This window comes from Pipra filicauda, unplaced genomic scaffold (assembly GCF_003945595.2).
Source record: "Pipra filicauda isolate LSUMZ 115617 unplaced genomic scaffold, ASM394559v2 scaffold413_size774581_pilon, whole genome shotgun sequence".
Lineage (NCBI taxonomy): Eukaryota > Metazoa > Chordata > Aves > Passeriformes > Pipridae > Pipra > Pipra filicauda.
In genome coordinates, this window is record NW_024104547.1 from 308,378 (window position 1) to 331,709 (window position 23,332).

Here is a 23,332-nt window from a genome sequence, read left to right on the forward strand (position 1 = left end):
CGCTCCCCGTAGCCCCCCGCGCCGTCCCCCCGGCCGCTCCCCGGTCTTTATGCCCTCGGCGGGGCGGCGGGCGCGATGTGGCGGCTGCTGCTGGGCCGAAGCTGGGGCCGCTGCGGGCCGACCCCCGCCCGGCCCGCCTGCGCCCCCGGGCTGGGCCAGGGCCGCGGGCACAGCCCCGAGCGGTGAGTGCGCGCCCTGCCCGCGGCTGGGGGGCCCCGCGCCGCGGCCCGGCCTCACGGGGCCCGTGTTTGTGGTTGTTCCAGGGCGCCCGCGTGTGAGGATGGCCCGGAGCGAGGAGAGAGGCGGCAGCCGCTGCCCCGCCTGGTGCCCCGCTACTCCGTGCTGGAGGCTGTCACCTGGGTGAGGAGCGCGCCCTGTCCCTGCCGGGGACACCCCGGGGGTGGGAGCCCCGAAACAGAGCCGGGAACGAGGGGCTGCGTGGGAGCGGGGCGGGAAGAGGGATCGGGGCTGTTTTCCGTGATTTTGTGTGTGGTTCTGTGCAGGGAGCGCTGGGCGCGCTGCTCCTGCAGCTCGTCAGGCAGGTGGCGTGGCTGAGGTCGCTGCCGGACGCCCGGAGGGAGCGGAGGTGTCCCTGGCTGTCCCCGCTGCCCCCCCAGCACACAGGTCAGCTCCGGCCCGGGGGGGTCGTGGGAGGCAGCCGGGTAGGGTTTGTGCCTCGTGGTGTGTTAACTAGGGCTCAGAGGGAGCTGGGAGAGGCTGACAGATTTCAGGCTCTCTGGGAGGAGTGAGAATTGGTATCTGTCGGGGGAACCTCTGCTTCTTAACGATTTGATGCAATCCCACTTTGTTTATCCTTTTGTTAATCCCTTACCTTTGTTTTCCGCCCTGAATCCCTCCCAGTGAACTCTCCTCCTGCTTGGCTGTGAGAAGGACACTAAGTAGATCCGGTGTTGTCGCCTAAAGCAGACAGTTTCTGTGCTCTGTGTTACAGTGGTGACTGAAGCCTCAACCAGCTGTCCCAGTGAGCAGTTGGGGTCCCAGTTCCTGCAGAAAGCAATTCCAGAGGCCACAGCAGAGAATTCATCCTCAGGCATCCCCTCAGGGCAAGGAGAGAGCCAGCCCTGGGCAGAAGTAGGTATGTGCAATGTGCTGCAGGGCAGGGTACTTGTGGCAGGAGGACTTTGGAGTTTCCCCAAGGCAAAGCTCGAAGCCAAGGTGTGTGTCGCCACTTATTGACCCTTGAGGAGGTAGGTGAGAGTGGGAACACAGAATTTCAGAGGGATGAATCAGGAGTCCAGAGACAGGAGGAAAAAGTTCTCCTGAAGGCAGTGACAAGCCTGTGCTGTAGCTGCAGGTGACAACACCTTACCTACACTACTCTGCCTTAGTGGCCTGATTATAGCTCCAGTTCTGTCCTTTTATTATTGTGGACAGATGTCTGGAGCCAGAAGGATTCAGGAGGATACTGCACCACTGATCTGGGAGACTTGTGTACATGGTGTGAAACTAAAGGAATTATTTCCTTCCTGCAAGATGAGGATGTATCTCTGAGCACTTATGCTGTAGATAAGACAGTGGAAGGAGGTATCAAAGACATTATTAAAATGAGTTTTATAAAAATAGAAAGATATACTCCAACAAAATTGAAGTGTGTCCTACATAGGAAATTCAAAGTCACACCAAGGGAGATCAGATGAGACCTACAGCAGGGCTACTCACTAGATATATAAATACTAATGATGGCCTCAGGAAAGTTGTTAGAAGCAGGAAGCCTGCTGGAGCAGGTAAAAACGGGGACAACATATGATCGTGGTGTAGAAGAGGCACGTAAGAAAACCAGCCAGGAGTGCTGGCTAAATCATAGAATCACAGAAGGGTTTGGGTTGGAAGGGACCTTAAAGATCATCTCATTCCATCCCCCTGCCATAGGCAGGGACACCTTCCACCAACCCAGGTTGCTCCAAGTCCCGTCCAACCTGGCCTTGGGCACTTCCAGGGATCCAGGGGCAGCCACAGCTTCTCTGGGCAACCTGTGCCAGGGCCTCCCCACCCTCACAGGGAGGAATTTAAATAATGAAGGTGCTGCAGAAAAGATCAGAGGTGTTCCCCATTTTTTTGTTTTCTTTCAGAATTTTGGCTTTCTTCTGTGCTCATTTAAGCTCTTGCCCATCTCTGCTTATCAAACCCTTCACCTGCCAGAGGTTACCATTCCCATCAGTTGGCAAATGGAGCATTTTGTTTCCATGTCCCCTAATTAACTCCAGGAAAACAGCCAGGTTAATTTACCTAAACTGCCAATTAGGCTGTTTAACCCATCTGCTTTTGCCTGGAGCAGATTAAGAAGCACTCAGACACTGCCAGGTGACTGGACATGGACCTCTGGGAGGAGTGGTGGGAAGGAGTGGAGACAGCAGTGCCTTCACTTGGCACAGCTGAACATTCCAGAGTGAATGTGTGTCTGACAAACAGTTTCCTGCTGAGAGTCAATAGGAAGAGCTTTTAGGCAAAGTGATAAATTGAACAGTGACAAGTCACTGAGGCCACGTGGTCTTTGTTCAGATGTTCTTCAGAAGCTGTGAAATGGCTGAGCCTCCAATGATGATCTGTAATCCTGTGCTCAAATCTGCTCCATGAGCAGAGGAATGAGCACTGACAGATTGGACTCAGGCTTTTAAAAAGAGGTGGGTGTGTGTTTGTTAGAGCTACAGAACTGCAGAAAAGGTAATTCTAATTTGATGGAAAATCTGATAGGGAGTAGAGGTGTCAGATACCAGGATGAGATAGATACCTATGATGTGCTGAATCAAAGGTTTTGGAAGGATTTAGGAAGCCATTTCTCAGGCCAACTTGCTCCACTGCAGAGACTTAAGAGAGTTGTAAATCTATTAAGAGTTCTTTGGAGAAGTCAACAGGCACGTGGAGCAAGATTATCCAGCTTTTAGCTTTCTGAAAATCTTTCAGACAGGACCTAAACCAAAACTACCTGGAGAATTCAAGCTGATGTGAGGGAACACGGAGGGGCTGCTCTTGAGCTTGTAACTCCTAAAAGCACAAGGAATAGTTTTCACCGTGCAGAGCTGTTCCTGGTGGATTCCCCACAGTCCTTTGTTGAAACCTGTTCTGTTCAGCACAGTCAGCAGTGATTTGGGAAAAGGAGGTGACAAGTGAGGCGACAGAAGCAGCAACTGGTACAGAATTATTCAGCACAGTCAAATGTGAAAGTCACAGCAAAAGACTGCACTAGAACTAAACCCAGGGTAATCCCAAGGGGGATTAAATGAGTGTACACAGGGGAGTGTGCCTGTAAATACACGTGCAGAATGAGGAGTGTCAAATTAATAATTGTGTTGCAGAGGGAACATTTAAAGTCACTGTGGATGTGCTTTTGGTAAGGTTAAGTCAGTGCTCGGCAGCAGTGAGGCCAATTAAATGTTAATTATGGTAAAGGAAGGAGCTGAGGACAAGGCAGTGTCGTGGGTTTGTGTGATGCAGCCACGTCTTGAACACTTAAAGAAAAGACACTGAAAAAGAGGGACAAAATTGGCAGAGAAAAGAGTGACAAGGAGACAATTACATCCAAATAGAGACTGACTCTTCAGCTTAAAAAAAAGAAGTGGCAAAGGGTGTGTTTGCTGGTGCTCTGTGAAACTAGAAATGTTGAGAGAAAGTGAATAGGAACAATATTTTTCATAATCCACACAGTAATAGCAGCACAGAAGTGGACAGCTAGCAAGTTTGGAAAAAAGCAAAAGGCAGTAGATGCTCGGCCAGTGCACAGGTAAATTGTGGAAGTCATTGCTACAGGCCAAAATACAAGTGGGTTCCAAGAAGTGATTAGGTAAAATTGCACCTTCAAATTAGACTTAATTGGTCCAGCCAAACCTCCTGCTCAGATCACAGAACAGCTGATTGCTGGAAAGTTCTGCCAGGGAGAGCGTGACTTTATAATCCCTGTTCCTTACCCTTTCTGCCCAAGCAGCTCCAACTGTCAGTTGTCAGAGATAATATATGTCAGCAATAATTTGATTTTGCTCAATACGTAAGTCCTCAGGTTCCACTGCAATTTATGCTGTGCACCCATTTTGTGGGAATTTATTGAGAGAAGTCAGGGTGAAGAGATTTGGTAATTTGCACTGAAGAGCCTGAAAAATTGCATAGTTTTGTCACGTGAGAAGTCCTGTGAATCTTTCCATGCAAAGCAAAGCTTAGTGATCCCTTTCTCTCAGAATATGTTTTGCTTTCTACAGGAAAACCTACCCAAGGTATAGGATTTTTTTTTCTTGGTGTTTAGCTCCTGAAAGAGGATGAGGCTGGCAAAGCCAGAGTGTGGCAGGAAGCTGGGGAGAGCAGAAGGAGGGGAAGGACAGACGCCTGGCAGATGACGCAGAGGAATCTGGTGGCAAAGCCTTGCCATGAGAGAACAGACCTCAGAGCTCTCAGTGGAGCAGAATGTACCTTCCCTGCCCCAGTTTGCTGTTGCCAGCAATGGCAAAGGATCTTCTGCAGAGAATTCCATGTCCTTCCCCTTTCTCTCAGGGTTTCAGTTCATTTCCAGACCTGCTGGTGCTGCTCTCCATGTACAGAGACAATCTGCTGTTGCTGTCACTACCTCCAGGAGCAAAGATCTGGGGGATGGATCCCAACATTCCAGCATTGCAGATGAGCCATTCCAGTTTTAATGTAACAAAATACCATAGAATTTATTGCTTCAGTGTGTTTTAAAAGAAAACTTTGGGAAATTAACTTAAAAGTTGCTTTAAATAACACTCTGGCTATTGCTATCAGCAAGTCCTCAGCTGTATGTTTACATCCTTTTTTTTTCATGCAACTCCTGCCTCACTTGAAGCCTTTTTGCTGGAAGTTAAAGGCACAGAGTGAGCAAGCAGGTGATTACAGCCAGTCTCAGTGTTACAGCAGCTGAATGCTGCCCTGGGGAGTTGTATTTTACCCCTGGCAGAACTGTAAAATTCGTTATTTCAATTCTGAGATTACAGACATTGCAAAAGTGTGTTTTCATTTCAAAGCACAATGAAACCAATTGGAAACACTGAAATTTTCCATGAGGCAGAAATGCTGGATTTTGTCCAGCTCTTGTTGTGACTTCATTCTCATGAAGCCTTTGGATGTTTTGGGATGAGCAATCTAGAACTGTCTCTGAGAAGATTATTAATTCCTCAGTTGGAGCTAGATGTGAGCAACATTTCATTAGTCCAGGATGAACAGTGGGGAAAGACAAAAATATTTATTAACTGCTGAATATGTGAGCGTTGGGCATCCAGAACACTAAAAACAGGATGTGTAGTCACGTTACATCACAGCATATGTTTGTAGAAGTAGAAATCAAATTGCACAGAAGATCCCAGCTGTGGAATTCCCAGCTTTTGCACCTCCGACCTGAAGAATAATTTGACGTGGTCCTGTGTGAGCAGTGCAGCAGTGGGTTTGTTCAAAGGCTGGGAGTTCTGCTGGAAGCTTGAGAAATAAGAAACAGTTGGGTGAACTTGTATTAACTAATGCCAGGTTGAAGTTTAATTTCAGCTGGTTGTCTCATTCTGCTGAAGGGATTCTTTGCTGCTGAGGGTGTTCTTGAAGAGTTTTGATTTGAGGCTTGCCCAGCCTCAGAGGTGAGTTCTGAGGGAATTCAGGCACAGGTTGCCCAGAGAAGCTGTGGCTGCCCCAGCCCTGGAAGTGTCCAAGGACACATTGGACGGGGTTTGGAGCAACCTGGGATTGGAAGGTGTCCCTGCCCATAGCAGGGGTGGAATGAGATGATCTTTCAAGTCCCTTCCAACCCAAACCAGTCTGGGATCCTTCAGGAGATGGGGCTGGGTGTCAGGATCAGTTGGTTCCTGTGTTTTCTTCCAAATGCTCTCTGGGAGGGGTTACCCTGCTCTGGGGAGATCACTGGGGTTTGAGTGAGGAGGGCTTTCCAGTGGGAGAGAGGAACAAGGTGGTTCTGCAAGCTGACAGAATTCAGAATTAGTGGCTGTTTATTTTTCATGGTTTAATGGTTTGTCCAAATTACAGCATGCTTTCCTCTGATTTAGGAGTAGATATCTGTGCAAAATGTAAGGGTTCCTAAAAGCATGGAGGTACTAATGTTGTTTAAACAAGTACTGGGAGAATTGTTAAACAGACTTTTTTTTCATGGGATTTGCAGTTGTATATGTGGCAAAAACCCAAATTACATCACGAGGGAGATACCTGCACAAGAGATAGAGCCTTGCAGTGAGGAAGATCAGATAATTTGGTGCCTGATCTGAAAATAAATGGAAAGCACAACTAATAAATTCACAGATTATGCTACTTTTGGTGGAATGATGCATAGAAATCGTGTTTGCCAGAGCAATGTTGCCTGTTGGGTGAGTGGGGCTTGTTCAGATAAAATATATTTTAATACAGCCGGAGGGGAATTGTTTGTCTGAGAATAATGAGGCTGCAGCTGGCACAGAGGCCACGGCTTCCTGCACATTGTGACATGGTCCAGGCACTGCAAGGAGCAATCCTGCCTGTTGCACCCCTCATTCCTGCTGCTGTGCTGGCACAAGTGCTTGAGTAGCCAAATAGTGCCAGGAATTAAGGAATCAGGCCCTAAAAGGACATTTTTTTTTTTGCTTGTGTTGGCTCCCTGCTCTGCAGCTGCACAGCTTGAGAGAGGACAGGAGGATGTGGGGAGGGCACAGCTCGTGTGAACAGCCCTGGCTCAGAGTGATCCAGGGTCCAGCACCTGGTGTTAAATGTCCAGTGGGATCCAGGGGGGGTTGGGGATTCAGGTTAAAAATACTTGGCCTTGCCCGAGCTCTGTGTGGAGGTCACTGTCCTCTTAGAGGAGCTGGAGTAAGTGCCTGTGTAATCACTGCCAGCACAATTCTGTGCCCAGCAAGGTGGCTTAGCTTGTGCTGGAGATGCCTCTGTTAGATAATTGTGATTGAAACTGGGCAGACAGTGGCTGGACACGAGGTTGTACCAGTGTATCTGAACTGATAGAGCCCTCAGCTGGGGGGATAGGGGGGTGATAACCAGAGCCTGCATCTGATGCAGCCAGATAACGTGTCTGATCATCCCCTGCATCCCCTGGGAAGAAATTACCTGGGAAAGGAGGTAGGGAGGCAGGAACCTCAGCTGAGATGCCCTGGGCATCACAGTGGGGTTCCAGTGGGAATTGGAGCACAGTTCTGGTCCGTGCAAACCAGGCAGCTAGGAATTTGCATGTCCCCCTGTGACACTAGTAAGAGGGTCTGTACTTCAGTAACAATGCTCAAAATTCAGGAATAGTGGCAGAAAGTCATAAAATTAATCAACTCTGGCAGAAAAGTACTGCAGTTAAAAGACATGAACTGCACAGACTGTTTAGAATCACAGACAGGAATCAAGAGGGGTTGATTAGTCGTGTCAGGGCTTTCAAAAGGAGGAATTGGCTTTTTAGTAAAGAGGAGAAAAAAACCTAGAAGAACCAGTGCCTGGGAGCAGAAACCAGTTGTATTTTAATTTGAAAGGAAGCACAGAGGTTTGAAGCAGCAATTGCAAGTTAGTGGAACACACTTTTAGAAGAAAGGGGAGATCCTCAACCTTTTGGTGTCTTCAAACCAAAGCCAGGGCCTTTCTGGAGGAGCTCTGTAACCAGCTGCAGCCACAGGGCTGGATTCCTGTGGCACGTGGTTGCTTTGCTCCAAAGGTCAGATCAGTTGGTGTTCTCTCTTTTTTAATGTCCCTGGCTGATGGGAGATCAGTTCTTCAGGAAAGACCTATGGAATAGAGAGGATGAGAAGAGGCAAAGATGCAGCACTGCTTAACCTTGCTTTTTTTATCCTGTGTTTGTTTTTTTTATGTAGGGGAGTTCCAAATCCCTGCAAGCTCCAGTGTGGAGCCGCTTCTCCACAGTGCAAAGGTATTGTTTCATTGTTCACACCCTCTGTCTGCACCCTCCTTGCAGGAAAAAATCCCAGGGCCACCCCAAGCACAGCCTGAGCAATACACTCACAAACATGACTGTTTTCTGGAAAAAGAAAGGGAGATGTGATATGCTGCCCTCTGCTTCAGCCAGAGCAAAGTTCCAGGAACTGCACTCTGGCATCCCCATCCTTTCAAGTGTCTGTGTAAAAGGGCTGCTGGTGGTGAACCACTGAAGGAAAATGGAGAAAACCACCAAACAAACAAACAAATAAACAAAAAAAAACCACCCCCAAAAAAACCTAATTCAGCAGCACTAGTCTGTGCTTGTGTATTTACATTTTGATGCAATCTTTCACTAGGTGTTCCTGTGCTGTTCCTATTTTGGTTTTTATCAGACAACCCAGGACTGGAGAAGGTGGTGTCATTCCAAACACTGCAAATCAGGGCCGGCTCTTGTCTGTTGTAGAGGGGCTTGAAGAGAGTGCATCATCTTGAGATCACAAGGCCACAGATTATGTTATTGTTCTTGTGATTAAACCTGCTAATTCCTTGCAATTCACAGTGTTAGATGCAGATAATTCCCTGTTTTAATCAGTCAGCTGAACAATTGCTCAAGGACGCTGGGAGCAGAGCAGAGGTAAATTTAGCATTTAGCAGAGTAGGTTCCTGAAAAAGGCACCAAAAAGGCTTTTCCTTGATCTGCTGAGGGGGTGAGTGTGGATGTGCCCCTGCTGGGAGGTGCCAGTGGTGCAGGGCTGCAGGAAGGGCCTGGAGCAGGTGGTGGAGCAGGGAGGGGAGCCCCGAGTGCTGGCTCAGCAGTGGGGCTGCGGTGCCGAGGGGCAGTTCCCTGTGCAGTGAGCGCTGCTGCCGCTCGATGGCACTCGGGGCGTGCGAGCTGCGGGCCCGGCTGAGCCTCCTCCCGCCTCCCGGGGCCGTGCTGGAGGGAAACACGCTGTTCATTGTCTGTGCCGGGCAGGGTTTCATCCCTGTGCAGTGTTCAGGAGGGCTGGGCTCGGCTAGAACTGGGGAAAACACGGACAGATATGTGTGTTGGCAGGGACTGTGCTGTGGGCATGATGTGGGAGAGGGAACAAGGGGTAAGGTTAATTTTGGAGGGGGAAGTTATCACGGAATCACTGAATAAATGTCCTGAGTTGGAAGGGATCCACAAGGATCATGGAGTCCAAAACCTGGCCCTGCACAGACACACCAACAATCCCACCCTGTCCCTGAGAGCGTTGTCCAAACCCTCCTGGAGCTCTGGCAGCCTTGGGGCCGTGCCCACTGCCCTGGGGAGCCTGGTCAGGGCCCAACCAGCCTCTGGGGGAAGAACCTTTTCCTGAGACCCAACCTAATCCTCCCCTGGCACAGCTCCAGCCATTCCCTCCATCCTATCCCTGCTCACACAGAGCAGAGATCGGAGCTGCCCCTCATGAGGAAGCTGCAGACTGCAATGAGTAGTATCAGGTATTTGCTGAATTCTGAAAGATCTGATGATGTCCATGAGGCTGCACCAAGCTCCCTGGCCAGAGGGGAGGTGAGCAGTGTCCATACAGCTTCCCTAGGTAGATGGCTGTGTAGGACAGGGAGATGTCTTTTGTGGACACATGACACCAGATGACATCACCCCCCTGGTAACTGTAATACAGCACAAACGGCTCTCACTGCTCTGTTTCCAAGCAAGAATCTCCTGTAGAGTTGATATGATTTTGCTGCCTTAACAGCTCTCTTCTTTGACTCCTCAGGGTGACCCAGCTCAGCGAGGGCATTTAGAGGAAGCCGCTTTCCAATTGCAGCAGATTTTCCGGATTGATATTTCCATTGCCTTGAATATCCTCGGTAATGTGGACCTGGGTTTGTTTTGCCCTTAAACCACAGGTTTCTCATTTTGGAGGACCTCCAAAGCATTGCAGGTCTTGTGTGAAGGCAGAGATGGCATATACCCAAGCTGAAGCCTCCTTTCAGCAATTTTAACTGTGCTCCTAGAGATTTACTGCCCTATGTCCCATCCTGCCACCAGATTTATATCAGCATATTTCAATCCAGGCTTGGTTGAAGCCTGCACTCTTGTCCTGACATCTGTAGTGGGAAATTAAGCCATCTCTGTCTTTTTTGCAACACAAGATGTCACATCCTTGTATCCTTTTTTTATTGTATGAGCTCATGGTCTTTCTGGCAAGCTGAAAAAGCAATTGCAGAATTGCAACTCTAAGAAAGGCTGAGGGGAGATGCAGTGATCTAAGTTCCTGTCCCTATATACAGCACTAGTTGCAGCCCTGAAGAGCAGTGTGAGCCATACACTGTGTTAGCCCGTGATCCCTCTTTGGAACGAGGCTGGAAAAATCCCTAAAATGCAGTGTTGCTGTTTTTCTTGTGGAAACTGTGGAGTGAGGGTTCTTGAGCCAGCTGGAAGTGGCCCAGAGCCCTTGGCACGAGCCAGGGAAGGCTCAGTGGCTGAGGGGGAGGTTGCTGCCTTCGGGGCTGAGTTGTGGCCGTTGCGTTTGCCCTGTTGTGACGTTGTGTTCTCCTCAGGGATCGAGAGCATGAGGGCAGGGCACTGCAGGACAGGCTTCACCTGCTTCAAACTGGCTGCTGATCGAGGCTACAGCAAAGCCCAGTTCAACGTGGGCCTGTGCTATGAGCATGGCAGAGGCACGGAGAAAGACCTGGAAAAGGTATCCACGGCTTGTGGGGTTGTGTGTGTGCAGCACAGATCGGGAGTGGTCTCTGTTGGGTACTCAGGAGTTTTTTCCTTTGAATGGGTGTGACAGTCATGGAATATCCTGAGCTGGAAGGAACCCCACAAGGATCAAGTCCAACCCCTGGCCCTGCATGGACACCCCAGCAATCCCACCCTGGCCCTGAGAGCGTTGTCCAAACACTCCTTGAGCTCTCTCAGCCCTGGGGCCATGACCACTGCTCTGGGGAGCCTGTTCCAGTGCCCGGGCTCTGAAGACTTAGTAGAAACTGCTGGAAATAATATAAATTGTGGGTTTGCAGAGCTGGCTTCAGTGCCATCAATCCCCTCAGGGATGTGCTCTGAGATCCCCTTTCCCACAGCTTCTGAGGGCTTCTCCAGGTGCACAGGCTGTGCCACCAGCCCCCAGGAGGGCACCAAGGAGAAACCTGTCATGTTACTGTATTTAAGACACCACTGCACATCCGAGGGCTTCCTAAATCTCCAGTTTGGGAATGGTAACTACAGCCTGCCACCTAGTGCAGGCTGGCTGCAGCCAGCAGCTGCTGGAGCTGGGAAGAGCTGCAGAAGCAGCTTCTTTTGAGTAATGGTTGGCCCAGTGCCACCCCCTTCAAGTTGGGGAGGTTTGAGTAGAGCAGGCAGGGTGGTTCCAGGGCTCTGGGGCAGTCAGAGCCCCCTGTCTGGTTTAACCAAGCTGCTGTTCCTCAGCAGGGAGGGGTGGGAGAGCTGTGGGGGGAGCCATGTGCAGCTTATGATGGATCTAAACAGGGGTTAAGCTTGACCTGCCCAGAGAGGGGTCACATCGTGTTCCAGGGCATGTATTACCTGGCTCACACGGGTGGGTTTCTCTCTTTGCAGGCAGCTCTTTATTACTGCCACGCTGCCAGCAGCTGCCACCCCATGGCCCAGTACCGCTACGGGAGGTACCTCCTGCAGCACAGCCCTGGCCAGCAGTGGGACAGGCTCCAGAGGGCCCTGACGTTCCTGGAGGGAGCAGCAACGGCTGGGATCACAGAGGTCAGTGTCTGCAGCCTGGGGGGTCACAGGAGAGAGCCAGCAGAGAACCCTGACTGAAGGGCTTGAGCCACAGGACATCCTAGAAAGTATCGTTTGTGGGACTAGAAGCAAAATTCTTCCAACATGCTTATCCCTGCTCACAGCAGGGGGGCTGGAACGAGGTGATCTTTAAGATCCCATCTAACCCAAACCATTCTATGATTCTCTGATTATATATTTATATTCCTGACAGTGTCTGGGAGACAGCCCTGCCTGCACATGGGAGCTGGGAACCAGCTGTATCAGCACACTGAGTGTCTGTTTTTAATGTGGCTCTTAGCTCAGAGCCCTGGCTTAAGAGAACTGACCTACAGTTGAAAACATAGCTCAGTGTTCCATCTCCTCTCAATTCCAAGTGTTGCTTTGCTGGAGGAACTTCCACGAAATGCTTGAAGTGAGAACAGATCCTCATTTTGTAGCTGTGACTTTGGCAATGACTCATCCCTGTGGATCTGTGTACCCTGCCCTCCTTTCCCTCTCTCCAGGAGATGCATTTAGGCCCATGTGCCATCTTCTGCTGGGAGTGCCAGTCATGCTGGCAGTGCCTGTGCCTCCTGTGCCACTCTGTTCCAGGAAGTGCATCTGCTGGATCTCATGGACAGCTCACGAGTCAGAGCCATTCCCTGGCTCTGCCTCCCACAGTGCAGTTTGAAAGGATATTCTGGCTTTTACAGTGTTGGGATGGTGATGAGAACTGCGTGTGTGGTGGACTCGATAGATAAATGGGATTTCTTTGTGTGTTTACCATGTCAGGCTGATTTTTCCTAGGCCAGCCCTCCTTCTCCCAACAGGCTCTGCAGCAAGCAGGGTCCTTGGGACACTTGTCTTGCCACAGCATTTGAGCAACTTGCAAAATCAGCAACGGAACTGGAGTAATTAAGGGGAAAAAAGCTGGCTGATCTGTACCCTGTGTGGTTTTGTTGCAGGCACAGGCTTATCTTGGAGTGTTCTACATGAGGGGGCTGCAGCCCCAGGAAAAGAGAGGTCTGAAGTACCTGCTGCTGGCAGCAAACAGTGGTGTAAGTAATCCCTCTGTAAACTCTGATTGTCCTCAGTTTGGGATTGTTTCAGGTTACAGGTGGCAGATTCCAGGGCTTCTTGGAAATGGGAGTGAGTGTCAGGATTTTACTGCACAGTGTGAAAGGACAGAGGGGAGTCTTGGTGCATCTGGGAGAGGAAACAGGCCCCAGGCACAGATCCTACAAAGCATGAAGGTACAGACAGCCCTGTTGGAGTTCTTAAAGCACCAGTGCTTGTATCCATCCAGCAGAATGGGACGTTTCCCATTATGGAGCATCTGCACCCTCTTCAGTCAAAATCTTTCATTACTTCATCATTTTTAGAACTTCGTTGTGTCTGTCTCAAATCTGTTCTTCAAAATTGGCCCATTGTTTCTTGCCTTCTGTAGAGAGGATGAAAGGACTATTTCTGGATTCATTTTTTTCTTCAGGGACCTTTAACATACTTAAATGCTTGACTCTCCTTTCACCCTTCCCCCATTATTGCAGTTTCTCCTCACAGGTCATGTTGTCTAAATCTCCAGCAATTATCTTGCTTCCACTTTCTCCAAGTGACCCAGGCTTGTTTTGTCTGAAGGGCAGTGCCACAGTGTGGGCACAATACTGCTCCTGAACCCTCAGCAGCACTCAGAGGAGCACAAGTGTGCTATCCCACGTCTTGCAGCCAGGTTTCTGCATCCCACAGTTCTGTTCCCTTACAGCACTGCCACACTGTCCCCTTGTTTTCAGCTGCATTGTGAGAGCAAGTTTTTTTTCTGAAGAACTTGCTCATTTTAACTTCAGTTCCCACAGCTTTTGTGCAATGGAAAATAATGAATAGCCATTCCCTGTTCCGCTGGCTAATAGTTCTGGTTGTGGTGCCCTTTAGTGTGTCCTCTCTGAGTCATTTCTTTTGCAGGCTGCACAGCTCTGGTTTAGTTTGTCTCCCCGTGCAGTTATGCTATTTTACTTTCCTTGTCAGCCTTCTCTCTATTTTTCTAATTCTCCTTTGACCATTTTAAGATGCTTGGACTAAAATTGGACTCAGGATGGAGGTATGCCATGGATCTCACATAATGAGATCCTCTGCTTTGTTCTGTATTCCCTTCTAATAATTCCTAATACTCTTTGCCCTTTTGCCTGACACTGAGCAGTGATTAGATGGTCTCAGGGAACTATCACAGTGTGATATCACAGATTTCTTTCTATAAGCACTACTTTGCATTTGGCAATACTGTTTCTTTTGTGACTCTGTTGCCCACTCTTAGTCTTGTGAGATCTCCTCTAGTTAATTCTGTATAGTAAGTTGGACCACTCTGAACATTACATCACTTGCAAACTTTGCCATTTGGGTTTTCACCCTCTTTTCAGAGTGCAGACACTGTCAGATCACTGGTGGGACTAGGCCTGACCAGCCACAGCAGCTCAGACATCATGGTACACAGTATTTAGTTCTAAATCTGCTAAAGATCTCTCAGAAGCTGCATCACTGGCTCCTTTCTTCCAGCCAGATGTGTGTGCTGCACAATATCACACTGAATTATTAAACAGATGATTGTCATTTACTGGTAAGCCCTTAGCAACACAAAATCTGTCAGGTACCCCCCAGGAGATCAGTGTTTGGCATGTTTTGGTCACAGCCATGGCAGTTCTCAGACCCCATCCACCCTTCCCCCTCTCTGGTTCCCAGTGGATGCTGGCTGTGGAGGTACCAGAGCCTGAGCTTTCAGGGCCTGGGCTCCCTGGGGTGGAACCCCACACGTTCCCCTGCAAGAAGGGTCCGTGGGTGTGTTCCTTTCCCACTACCCTGGAGTATGAATTGGTGTTTAGTTGGTTAAAAGGATGCTGGGTACGGGTGAAACAAGGACAGCCCCGTTTAGTACAACCCCAGAGAAAGGCACAGGAAGTCCTGGATTTAGTGTTTCCCTGGTTGTTCCTGGGTGCTGGAGCCGAGCAGGGAACTCTGACAAGTGTCCTTCCAAACACTGCTCTGCAGAGAGCTCTTTTCTGCTTTGGTTCCCACTTTTTATCCTCCCTCATTTCATACATACGGCCATAGAATATCAAACCCGTGTTAAAGAGTGCTGTGGAGAACTGAGCCTGACCTCCACATTTCCAGGGATATCTCAGTCACTTCTGCTGTGCTAATTTGGGGATCTCCTCTCCTGGCAGCCTTGTGTCTGAGGTGCTCATCCTGGGAGAGATGGTTGGTGCAGCACTTCTGATTGAACCCTGTCTCTTGTCACAGCTGAAGTGCCAATCCTTCAACAAGTTTATCTCATCTCTAAAGGAGTTTACTGCTGTCATAAACTGAGACTTGCAACATTTTGCAAAGCACCCACTCACTGAGTTCTTCACTTGCCTCTACCAGCTACGTCCCAGACAGCAACACTTGCAATATGTTCTTTTCTCGTGGCTTTATTAAAAAACTTGCTACTTGATTTTTTTCCCTTCTTTTCTTATCCTCTCCTTTTCTTTCTTTTTTTTTTTTTTTTTTGCAAAGCCTTGTTTAGATCATGTTTCTGGCAGCCATACTCTTCAGGTTGTGCAGCTGGAAAGGTCTGTGTGACCACTAGCCCATGCAGTCTTTTTAATGTCATCATCTTTTTAATCTCTTGATTTCCTGCCACCTGAGACCCTTTTCTTCCCATTGGATCTCAAAGATAAAGTGCACAGTCAACACATAAACATGGCACAGGTTTGGACTTGGCTTCACTGACCCATCTGCAGTGACACCCTTTAGTTTTTAGTTCATTCTCAGCACTTACCCGTGTCTGAGTGGTTCAGGTGCTTTCTCTCTGTGTTTACTTGCTTGATTTCATTTCTGCTGCTCGAGATTTCTTCTGCAGTAGCATCAGGTGGGGCTGAGCAGGACAGTGCAGCACTGGTGTGTTAAGGGCTGCCAGGGGCAATCTTCCAACCCTTGGCAGCAAGTCCCTCTGTGGCATTCGTTAGTTTTTACAAGACTTCAGTGTGAACCGTGTCAGGGCAGTCCCGGGGCGTGCTCGGAGTCTGGGTGGGATCAGGATGTGGGTGCAGCCAGGGCTGCCCAGATCCTCTCAGCTCTGACCCCTGAGACAATCAGGATGCTCTGCAGACCCAGCTGTTCCTTTGTTCCCCTGACACAGACCTGAGTGTTGAAGGGAAATCGGTGAAATTAATTGGAAAGGGATGGGAAGGAGCAGAGGCAGAGATAGCTGGGGGGAAATTCTGCTGTGCTGTGTGCTCAGAGGAGGGACTAAAACACTAAATTACTGAGGGATAGAGGGGTAAACTTAAGAGGGTGACCAAAGATAGAGCAGTAAACTTTAAAGAAGGTGTTAAAGACTCTGTGCTCTCCTTTCCTGTGCTGTTGTCACTTCTCCCTGTGCTCTGTCCTGTGCCAGGATGCCCAAAGCAGGTACCACGTGGGTGTTTGCTACGAGCAGGGCCTTGGGGTGCAGCAGAACCTGGCAGAGGCACTGAGACACTACAGGGAGGCAGCTACTGCTGGGAACAGGCACGCCCAGGAGAGACTGAAGCTGTGGGAAGAGGAGCTGGAAGGTATCACAGGGTGGTGGAGGGTGTGGGTCTCCAGGGGGACTGACCCCATAATAGTGGGGCCTGTATTGCCAGAGGAAGGGTCACATAGGGCCGTGGCACTGAGGAGTTCTTTTGACTGAAGGGAAGGGACTGCTTTTCGGTTATTTACACTTCTGACCACCTCTTTCTGGCCCAGCTGAAGTGGAGAAGCCATTCCCATAGTCTGATGTGTCAGAATCATTTAGGGTGGAAAAGACCTCTGAGATCATTGAGTCCAACCTTTCGCAGGTTGGATGGGGCCCTGAGCAACCCGGTGTAGTGGAAGATGTCCCTGCCCATGGCAGTGGGGTTGGAATGAGATGATCTCCAAGAACCCTTCCAACCCAGCCCATTCTGTGATTAATATCTCGTTTTTCTGTCCTTTCAGATGTGCGGGCAAAGCATCCGTTCCCTTCAGGGATACGAGCCTCTTCCTCGAGCCCCAGTTTCTGGGCTCTGGAGCCTGTGTCTGCAGATCTCCACAGCACCCAGCCAGGATGTGCCCTCACCCTGCCCCACTCTTGGAGCACAGACAGACTCCATGTGATGCTGCTGAGCAGTGCAGGATGGAGCCGTGCCTTCGGACACAGGACAGTGCCTCTGGAAAGGCAGTTCTGGGAGCCCCACAGCTGCTGTTCTTAGAGCAGGCAGTAAGTGACACCAGCACAGGAGAAGGCAACCCTTAGTCTGTGTGGGGCTGGAAACCCTTAGTCTGTGTGGGGCAGGAAGCAGACTGGCAGGGATTGGAAAGGGAAAGCTTCCTGTTCATGAACAGGAGCCATTTTTAAGTCTCAGGGGTTTGAGAATAAACTTTGTGATATTCCTACACTACCTGGTCCTCTTACCTTCCAATACAAGGATGTTGCTTTCTGCACCTACATTTCTGGATAGAGCAATGTATAGACTCATGGCACAGGTTGCCCAGAGAAGCTGTGGCTGCCCCATCCCTGGAAGTGTCCAAGGCCAGGTTGGACAGGGCTTGGAGCAATCTGGGCTAGTGGAAGGTGTCCCTGCCCATGGCAGGGGGGTGAATGAGATAAGCTTTAAGATCTCCTCCAGCCCAAACCATTCTCTGCCAGCAACCATTCACTGTGATGTGATTTGGGGTTATAATTCCAGTAGCCCTACATGTCCTGCACAGTCCCCCAGTGAGGTTTACAAGCCACCATATGGTGATGTTGGCAACTAACCCTGTGATGGGTCTGGCCCACACTCTCTGAGGCAATTTGCTGTCTGCTGAAGGCAAGTTCCCACAGTGGCTCTGCTACCAGCACAGTCTGAGCTCAGCTCTACGTTGCCATTTTAATCTGCTTCCAAACCTGTGCAAGCAAGAGAGTGAATTCTCATTATTAGGACACAGGTTTTTTGGGATGTGACCTGTACCAGTGAGAGTGACAGCTGCCCTCAGCCATCCTGCACCGTGGCCTTCAGTCCCCAGTTGTCATTCCTTCAGCCCTGGCAGTGAGCTGCTCCCATGGGTACCACCCTCTGAGTCACAGTGAGCAAGGTTTGCTTCAAAATGTATATTGGACATGTTTGCTGAGCACGCCAGCTTGTTTCCAGTCAGTGGATAAGGGATGCTCCCAGCGGGAAGGCACCACTGGCAGGCAGCAGCAGGCAGCTGCTGGGATAATTCCTTCCACTGGGGCAGCTGGATCCGGAAAAAGGCATTTGTCCACACCAGTGTAAACTGGTTCAAGGGCATCTGTGCAAACTGCCCAGCTTCCTGTGGCCGTGGTGCTTGGTGCTTTATAGGGATGAGGCTCTGGAAAACAAAGGCAATGGCCCCATCCTGAACTTGCTGTGGTCTCCATTCAGCAAGGGAGGGGCACAGCCAGCCCTCAACACATCTGATTGTTCTTCTAGTCTGGTCTCTCTTTCTGCTCAGACCAAGCTTTCTTCGACCATTTCCTTTATCAAGCAGGATACAATTAGCAGGAAATTCCTGGGGTGGATTTCCTATGCTGTGATAACCCACAGCGTGCTTACGCACTGGGCAGCTCGGGGCAGGGGCTGGGGGGTTGAAAGCAGGATCAGGAAATTGAACCAAGAGGGAGGAATTTGTCTCCTTTTTAATCTGCTTATTATAAGGTATTTTGGTGTAAAGATTGTCCTTTAACAGGCACATCGAAGCAACTCTGCAGAGGAAGGTGTGAGGTTTGTCCTCTGCGTGTGCTCCTGAGATGCTCCCACAGGGCTGCATCTCCTCAGTCCCAGAATGCTTCCCTTGTGGTTTGCACAGCTGCAGCTCAGTTGGAATTTGGCTCCCTGTCATTGTTTTGGTGCAGGAACCTGTTTTGTTTGTAAAACAAACCAGCAAGAGATTTCTGTTAGCAAACCCAGGACGAACCCATCCGTGTATAGACGCCAGAGATGGGCTCATCTGTGCAAGCATTTTGGAGGCTCCAAACACAACAGTGGATATTTTGGGTGTTAAACAGTCCACCTGGGGAAATCTTATTCTGTTTCTCTTGTCATTTGGTTCCAAGAGCAAGAGAAAGGGATAACTTTCTCATTTACTCTGCTTTAAATGATCTGTATGATTGTCTGGTGCTGTGTATACACCTAAAGCTGGGAACTGTCACCTCCAGGTGAAGGGAAAAGAACACGGGTTGGACACTGTTGAGATGGTCCAGGATTGTGGTACCTGTTCTTTTTCAACTTAACAGCAAAATGCAAGCCAAAAATATCACCCAAAGACCCCTGATGTGACAGCAAATGAGCAAATCTGCTTTGGCCCTGAACACATTGTGAGCTGGGGTGTCTGTGGTGAAGTCAGTGTAGTGTTTTTGCTGTGAAGATGTGAAGGGAAGCAGGCAAAGTGGTGAGAGCAGTGCCCTGTGTCACCAGTGACACTGCAGGGCTGGCAGGGAGGTGATGCTCACCCTCATTCCCATCTTTGACCCCCCTCCCACCTACACAGCCCCTTCTCCAGCATGCCCCAAATCTTTTCTGGTGTTTTATACCATAGCTGGAAGGCCCAAACTCTGGTACAGAGAAGAGTCCCCCATGTGTGCAGGATCCAAAATCCCTTCCCTGCCATCCACACACTGCTGGGGAGCCTGTGAATGCACTGCAGCTGCCTTCCCATTCTCTGTGAGTGCAGATCCACCCTGGGGAAGCACAAACACCTGTGTGCTTCCTCCTTTGTTACCAGTATCTTAGTTTTCCCACCCATGCAATTATCCCAAAACTGTCTTACAGCTCACACACAGACAGATCAAAGTGAAAACCCATAATAAGGGTGAAGCTGGAGACTGAATATTTCAAAACAGTGTTTTCACGCTTCCCTTTTCCCAGGTTACCTTTGGCAGACTCCAGCCATCTGTTGTCTGCTTCTGGATAAGGACTATGCTTCAAAATCCAATGGCCTCCAAAGAGAATCGAATAGAACAGAATCATTAAGGTTGGAAAAGACCTCCCAAGATTGAGTCCAACCTTTGTCACCACCTTGTCAACCAGATCAGAGCACCGAGTGCCACGTCCATTTGTTATGGGGAAGGAATTTGTGAGCACCTGGTGCAGCCATAGGAGAAATGCCAGTGCTGATTTTGGGGTGTTTAACAAAATGCAAATTCACAGTGGTAGAACCACAAAAGCTGGAAGGATCAGTGAGAGACAACAGGCACATCCTCTCCTTTCCCAGCTGCCATTCCAGGCTTCCTGCACGTTTGTCAGCTACACTGCACCTTGTTCCAGAGAGGGTAATGTTAGAAAAAAAGAGTTTTATTTAAATAACTGAAATCCTGGAGCCCAACTCTGCAGCACATGTCCGAGTCCATGACAGGTATTTGGATGTCCGTGGTGCACAGTCTGATCATGTGGACGTTTCTTGCTGTGCTGTTGTTCCAACAACCCCCATCCCCTCATAGCCTGTCCTGGGAGGAAGGGGTGACCTGAGTGTGCTGGGGGGCTGGAAGGGGAGGAAGGCAAGGACAGGGAGGTAGAGGGCAACTAAACAAGGTGAAATCGGTGATGGAGAAAGTTGCTGGGGCAAGGCAAAGGAAGGACCATGCCTGTTGTGATTGTCTAGACATGGGCGATACAGTGACCCTGCTGGAGCCCACGTGTGCACCCAGAGCTCTGCCTGACTCCCATCTCCTTCTCACAGGCACCAGCAGAACCTAGAGAACAGCAGCACTGTCCTCCAGCCCCAGGCCCTTCCCACGTGCCGACAGCTGCCGCAGGAGCCCCGCGCCTGTCTCGCTGTGGACTTGGACCTTCTGGGACAGAATCATTTCAAAGAGGGTGCTCATCTCCGAGAGGAAGGTGCTGGTCAGCCTCGTCCCAGCAGCGCTGGAGTCAGCCCCAGCACCTTTGCCAAAGGTCTCAAAGGTCCTTGGTTTCTCCTGCCTTGCAGCCTCCTCCTCCTGAGAGGAGTGGGGGTTGTCAGGGGAGAAAACGTTGTCCTTGTAGCTGCTGGTGAGGGGGAAGGAGAGCCGGGCCATCCACGCTGGGTCTGCAGCTGTGAGCCTCTTGAGGGCCAGCTCTGAGGGAGACAGGGAGCAGAGGAGACCACAGGAGAGAAGAGAGGGAAAAAATCAAATAAATAAAATTATTGATTAATAAGAAGATCTCCTGAAATCAGTGAGAGAAGTGACTGTAAACAGGTCTAGGGAGAAACTACCAAATCATACAACCCAGCAGCTTAGTAAAACCAAGCAAAATAGAACTGGTTTAAAACTACTTGGGTTTTTTGTTTTGTGTTATTGTAATAACCATTAGAATCACTTTGCATCCTCATTTGTTGCAGCCTGGAGTGGCACTTCACTAAATTGTTAGCAAAGCCAGAGAGAGGGAGGGTTTAGGACTGGCTAAAGGGGAGCTGACAATGGAAAGCTTGCAAGGGGGAAGTATTGGACACAAAGATAGTGGACTTCCCTTCAGGGTCACTCCAGGGGGGGAATTTGCTGCTAAGCAGGCAGATTGAGACTGAGAAGAAATGGGTTATTGTGAAAACAATAATAGCAGAATGAAATTCTGGATTATAAAATGCACAGCTGGGTGGTTGAGCACTAGTAACAAACAATTGAGCTATAAAGTGGTTGTTCCTCGATTGGAAACAGCTGAGGAGCAGTGGGAACCTGGGCTGGGGGTTGGGGCAGGCTCCTTAGTGCACCAGTAATGTGATTTTGTCCCAGAAATGGAATCATCCAGTGTGTTGGTCAAGGTATGAAGGCATATCCATGGTATTGTTACCGGGTCTGGCGAGACCTGATTAGGAGAATTACACACAAATCTGATTATCCATCCAGAGGAGAGAGGAGCTGGAATGACACCAGGGTAGGGAAAACTCTGGGGATGAAAGCAGGAGTGATCCAGGACGACATGATGGACACTCCAAGAGTGGGGGTTACTGCTCCTAAGGAAGCAAGTGCTCCCCAGGGCCCTGCTGCAACCTGCCACTGTTTTGAGGAGACAAGCACCGGCAAAGGAAATCTTTAGGCTTAAAATAGTGCTGGCAAAAGAAGAAGTGATTACAACTGTCCATGAATAAACATCTCCTGGAAAAGAAAGGAAGGACCCCATAGCAGGGAGAGCCTGGAATAGCTTCCCCGTCAGACGGCAGGAAAGGAAACGGGGGTTCTTGTTTTTTGAGGTAGCTGGTAAACAAGAGTCCGTGCTGAGGAGCACAGAGCTGCCTTCCAGCCCCACGTTGTTCCTTCCCAAAGCATATCCCAGAACCCCTGGGGGGTTGGAAGCGACCACCCGGCTTGTGAAACACTTTGAGAGCAGTAAAACAAGTCACAGGTGTCTGGTAACAAAACACAGCAATCCCAGTGTGGCCAGAGCTGGTGTCACTAATGATTGTGTGGCTCTGACTTGTACAGTGACCTCTGGAAGGAGGGTCTCCATTCTGATGCAGTTATCCTGCTGCTTCCAGAGGATAATCAGTATCCTCTCCCAGCCTGGGACACAGGGTCCCCACTCAGTGACTGAGACAAGGCTCCTTCCTCAGCCAACCAGTCCTTTTTCTCTGAAAAACTGCTTTCCTTGCGTGGAATGGGGGTGAGAGCTGGGACTCAAACCTGGTAAGGAGAGAAGGGCAAGTACATCACTTAGGTTTTTGTTTCAGATGAAGCCCCAAAATTCTTTTGCGTTGCTTCACTTCCAGGATTTCTTTCTGCAATCTCAGTATTCTTTCAGTCACAGTGACTGTTCCTTAACACATCACCCAAGAGTGCTGCAGCCCCATGGTTTTGCTCTTAAAACACCCAGTTTTCTCCTCCCAGTCTGCAAGAAGCCACTGCATTCCCTGAATATTTGGATGCCTCAGCTCTGGAGCAGGACACAGCCAGTCTGCTCCCTGCCGGGAGAGCCACGACTCCGTGGGCTGATGGTCCTGTGGCCATGAAACATTTTGATTAGGTTTGTTTAATTTGACTAATAACTCTTTACTGCCTTGTTTTAATGGTGCTTTGAGAGCAGGGGTTGTTTTTATCATCAATAAAGTTCTCTCTCTCATCTGCTGCTGGGAGAGGCTGTGCTTGGCTGGTGGGGGTCGGCGTTAACAGAGGGGGCCGAGTTCATCCCGCAGCATAAACAACCCCAGAGCTGCCTGGGACTGATTAATCCCACAGTTCCTCCTGCTGGGAACAGCACAAAGGCCCAGACAGCCTCAGCCAGCTGTTAAGATACTCCTGAGCACAAGCAAAGCTTCCTTCCTCCCTCTCAGGATGCAAGTCCACTTCTCTGTTTGTGTTGGGAGAGGAGGAAGGAGCCCGGCAGCTCCGGCGTCTGCGCCCTGTCGCCTTCTCGGGAAGCTCTGGGCTCATGGTGAGGGTTTTTCACCACTGGAACAGGGCAGCCTCCTTGGGAATGGCCAGCAGGAAGCCACAGGGGCACAGCCTCAGCATTCCCTGCTGGCATTCACTGAGAAATGGAACACAGTTCCTTCCAAAAAGAACCAACTTGACATTGTCACGATGGGGAATCGTGCTCTGCAAACCTGTCAGGGTCTGGATGAAGAGTCCTGGATAACTTAAGACAAGGGCATGGAGTGATAGAACAAGGGAGAACACACTGACAGACAGCAGGGGTAGATGGGATATTGGGAAGAAATTCTTCCCTGTGAGGGTGGTGGGGCACTGCCCAGGGAAGTGGTGGAATCATCATCCCTGGAAGCATTCAAAAAACACGGATGTGGCACCTGGGGACACGGGTT

The 23,332-nt window shown here is 49.8% G+C and overlaps 2 protein-coding genes across 2 annotated transcripts in view; one reads left to right on the forward strand and one right to left on the reverse strand.

Annotated features, from left to right (window-relative positions):
• On the forward strand, positions 1–22,632 carry DELE1 (DAP3 binding cell death enhancer 1). Its single transcript, XM_027745118.2, has 12 exons — positions 1–182; positions 264–360; positions 504–624; positions 953–1,096; positions 7,794–7,849; positions 9,600–9,693; positions 10,387–10,529; positions 11,411–11,569; positions 12,535–12,627; positions 15,993–16,149; positions 16,556–16,817; positions 20,279–22,632. Exons 1-11 carry the CDS (start codon positions 76–78, stop codon positions 16,807–16,809), a joined length of 1,425 nt encoding a protein of 474 aa, XP_027600919.2. The 5' UTR covers positions 1–75; the 3' UTR covers positions 16,810–16,817; positions 20,279–22,632.
• Positions 19,878–23,332, reverse strand: part of PCDH12 (protocadherin 12) — a 10,499-nt gene continuing 7,044 nt past the window's right edge. Inside the window, exon 4 of the mRNA XM_027745134.2 lies at positions 19,878–20,656. Within this exon, the coding sequence (XP_027600935.1) occupies positions 20,292–20,656 (365 nt within the window). The 3' untranslated portion in view covers positions 19,878–20,291. The remainder of the gene's footprint in view (positions 20,657–23,332) is intronic.

Excerpts from the sequence above, each read along its gene's own strand:
- DELE1 (XM_027745118.2), top strand. The coding sequence starts at position 76 with ATGTGGCGGCTGCTGCTGGGCCGAAGCTGGGGCCGCTGCGGGCCGACC. Across the intron at positions 183-263 it reads CGCGGGCACAGCCCCGAGCG|GGCGCCCGCGTGTGAGGATG; the intron begins GTGAGTGCGCGC and ends TGGTTGTTCCAG. Across the intron at positions 11,570-12,534 it reads CAACGGCTGGGATCACAGAG|GCACAGGCTTATCTTGGAGT; the intron begins GTCAGTGTCTGC and ends GTTTTGTTGCAG.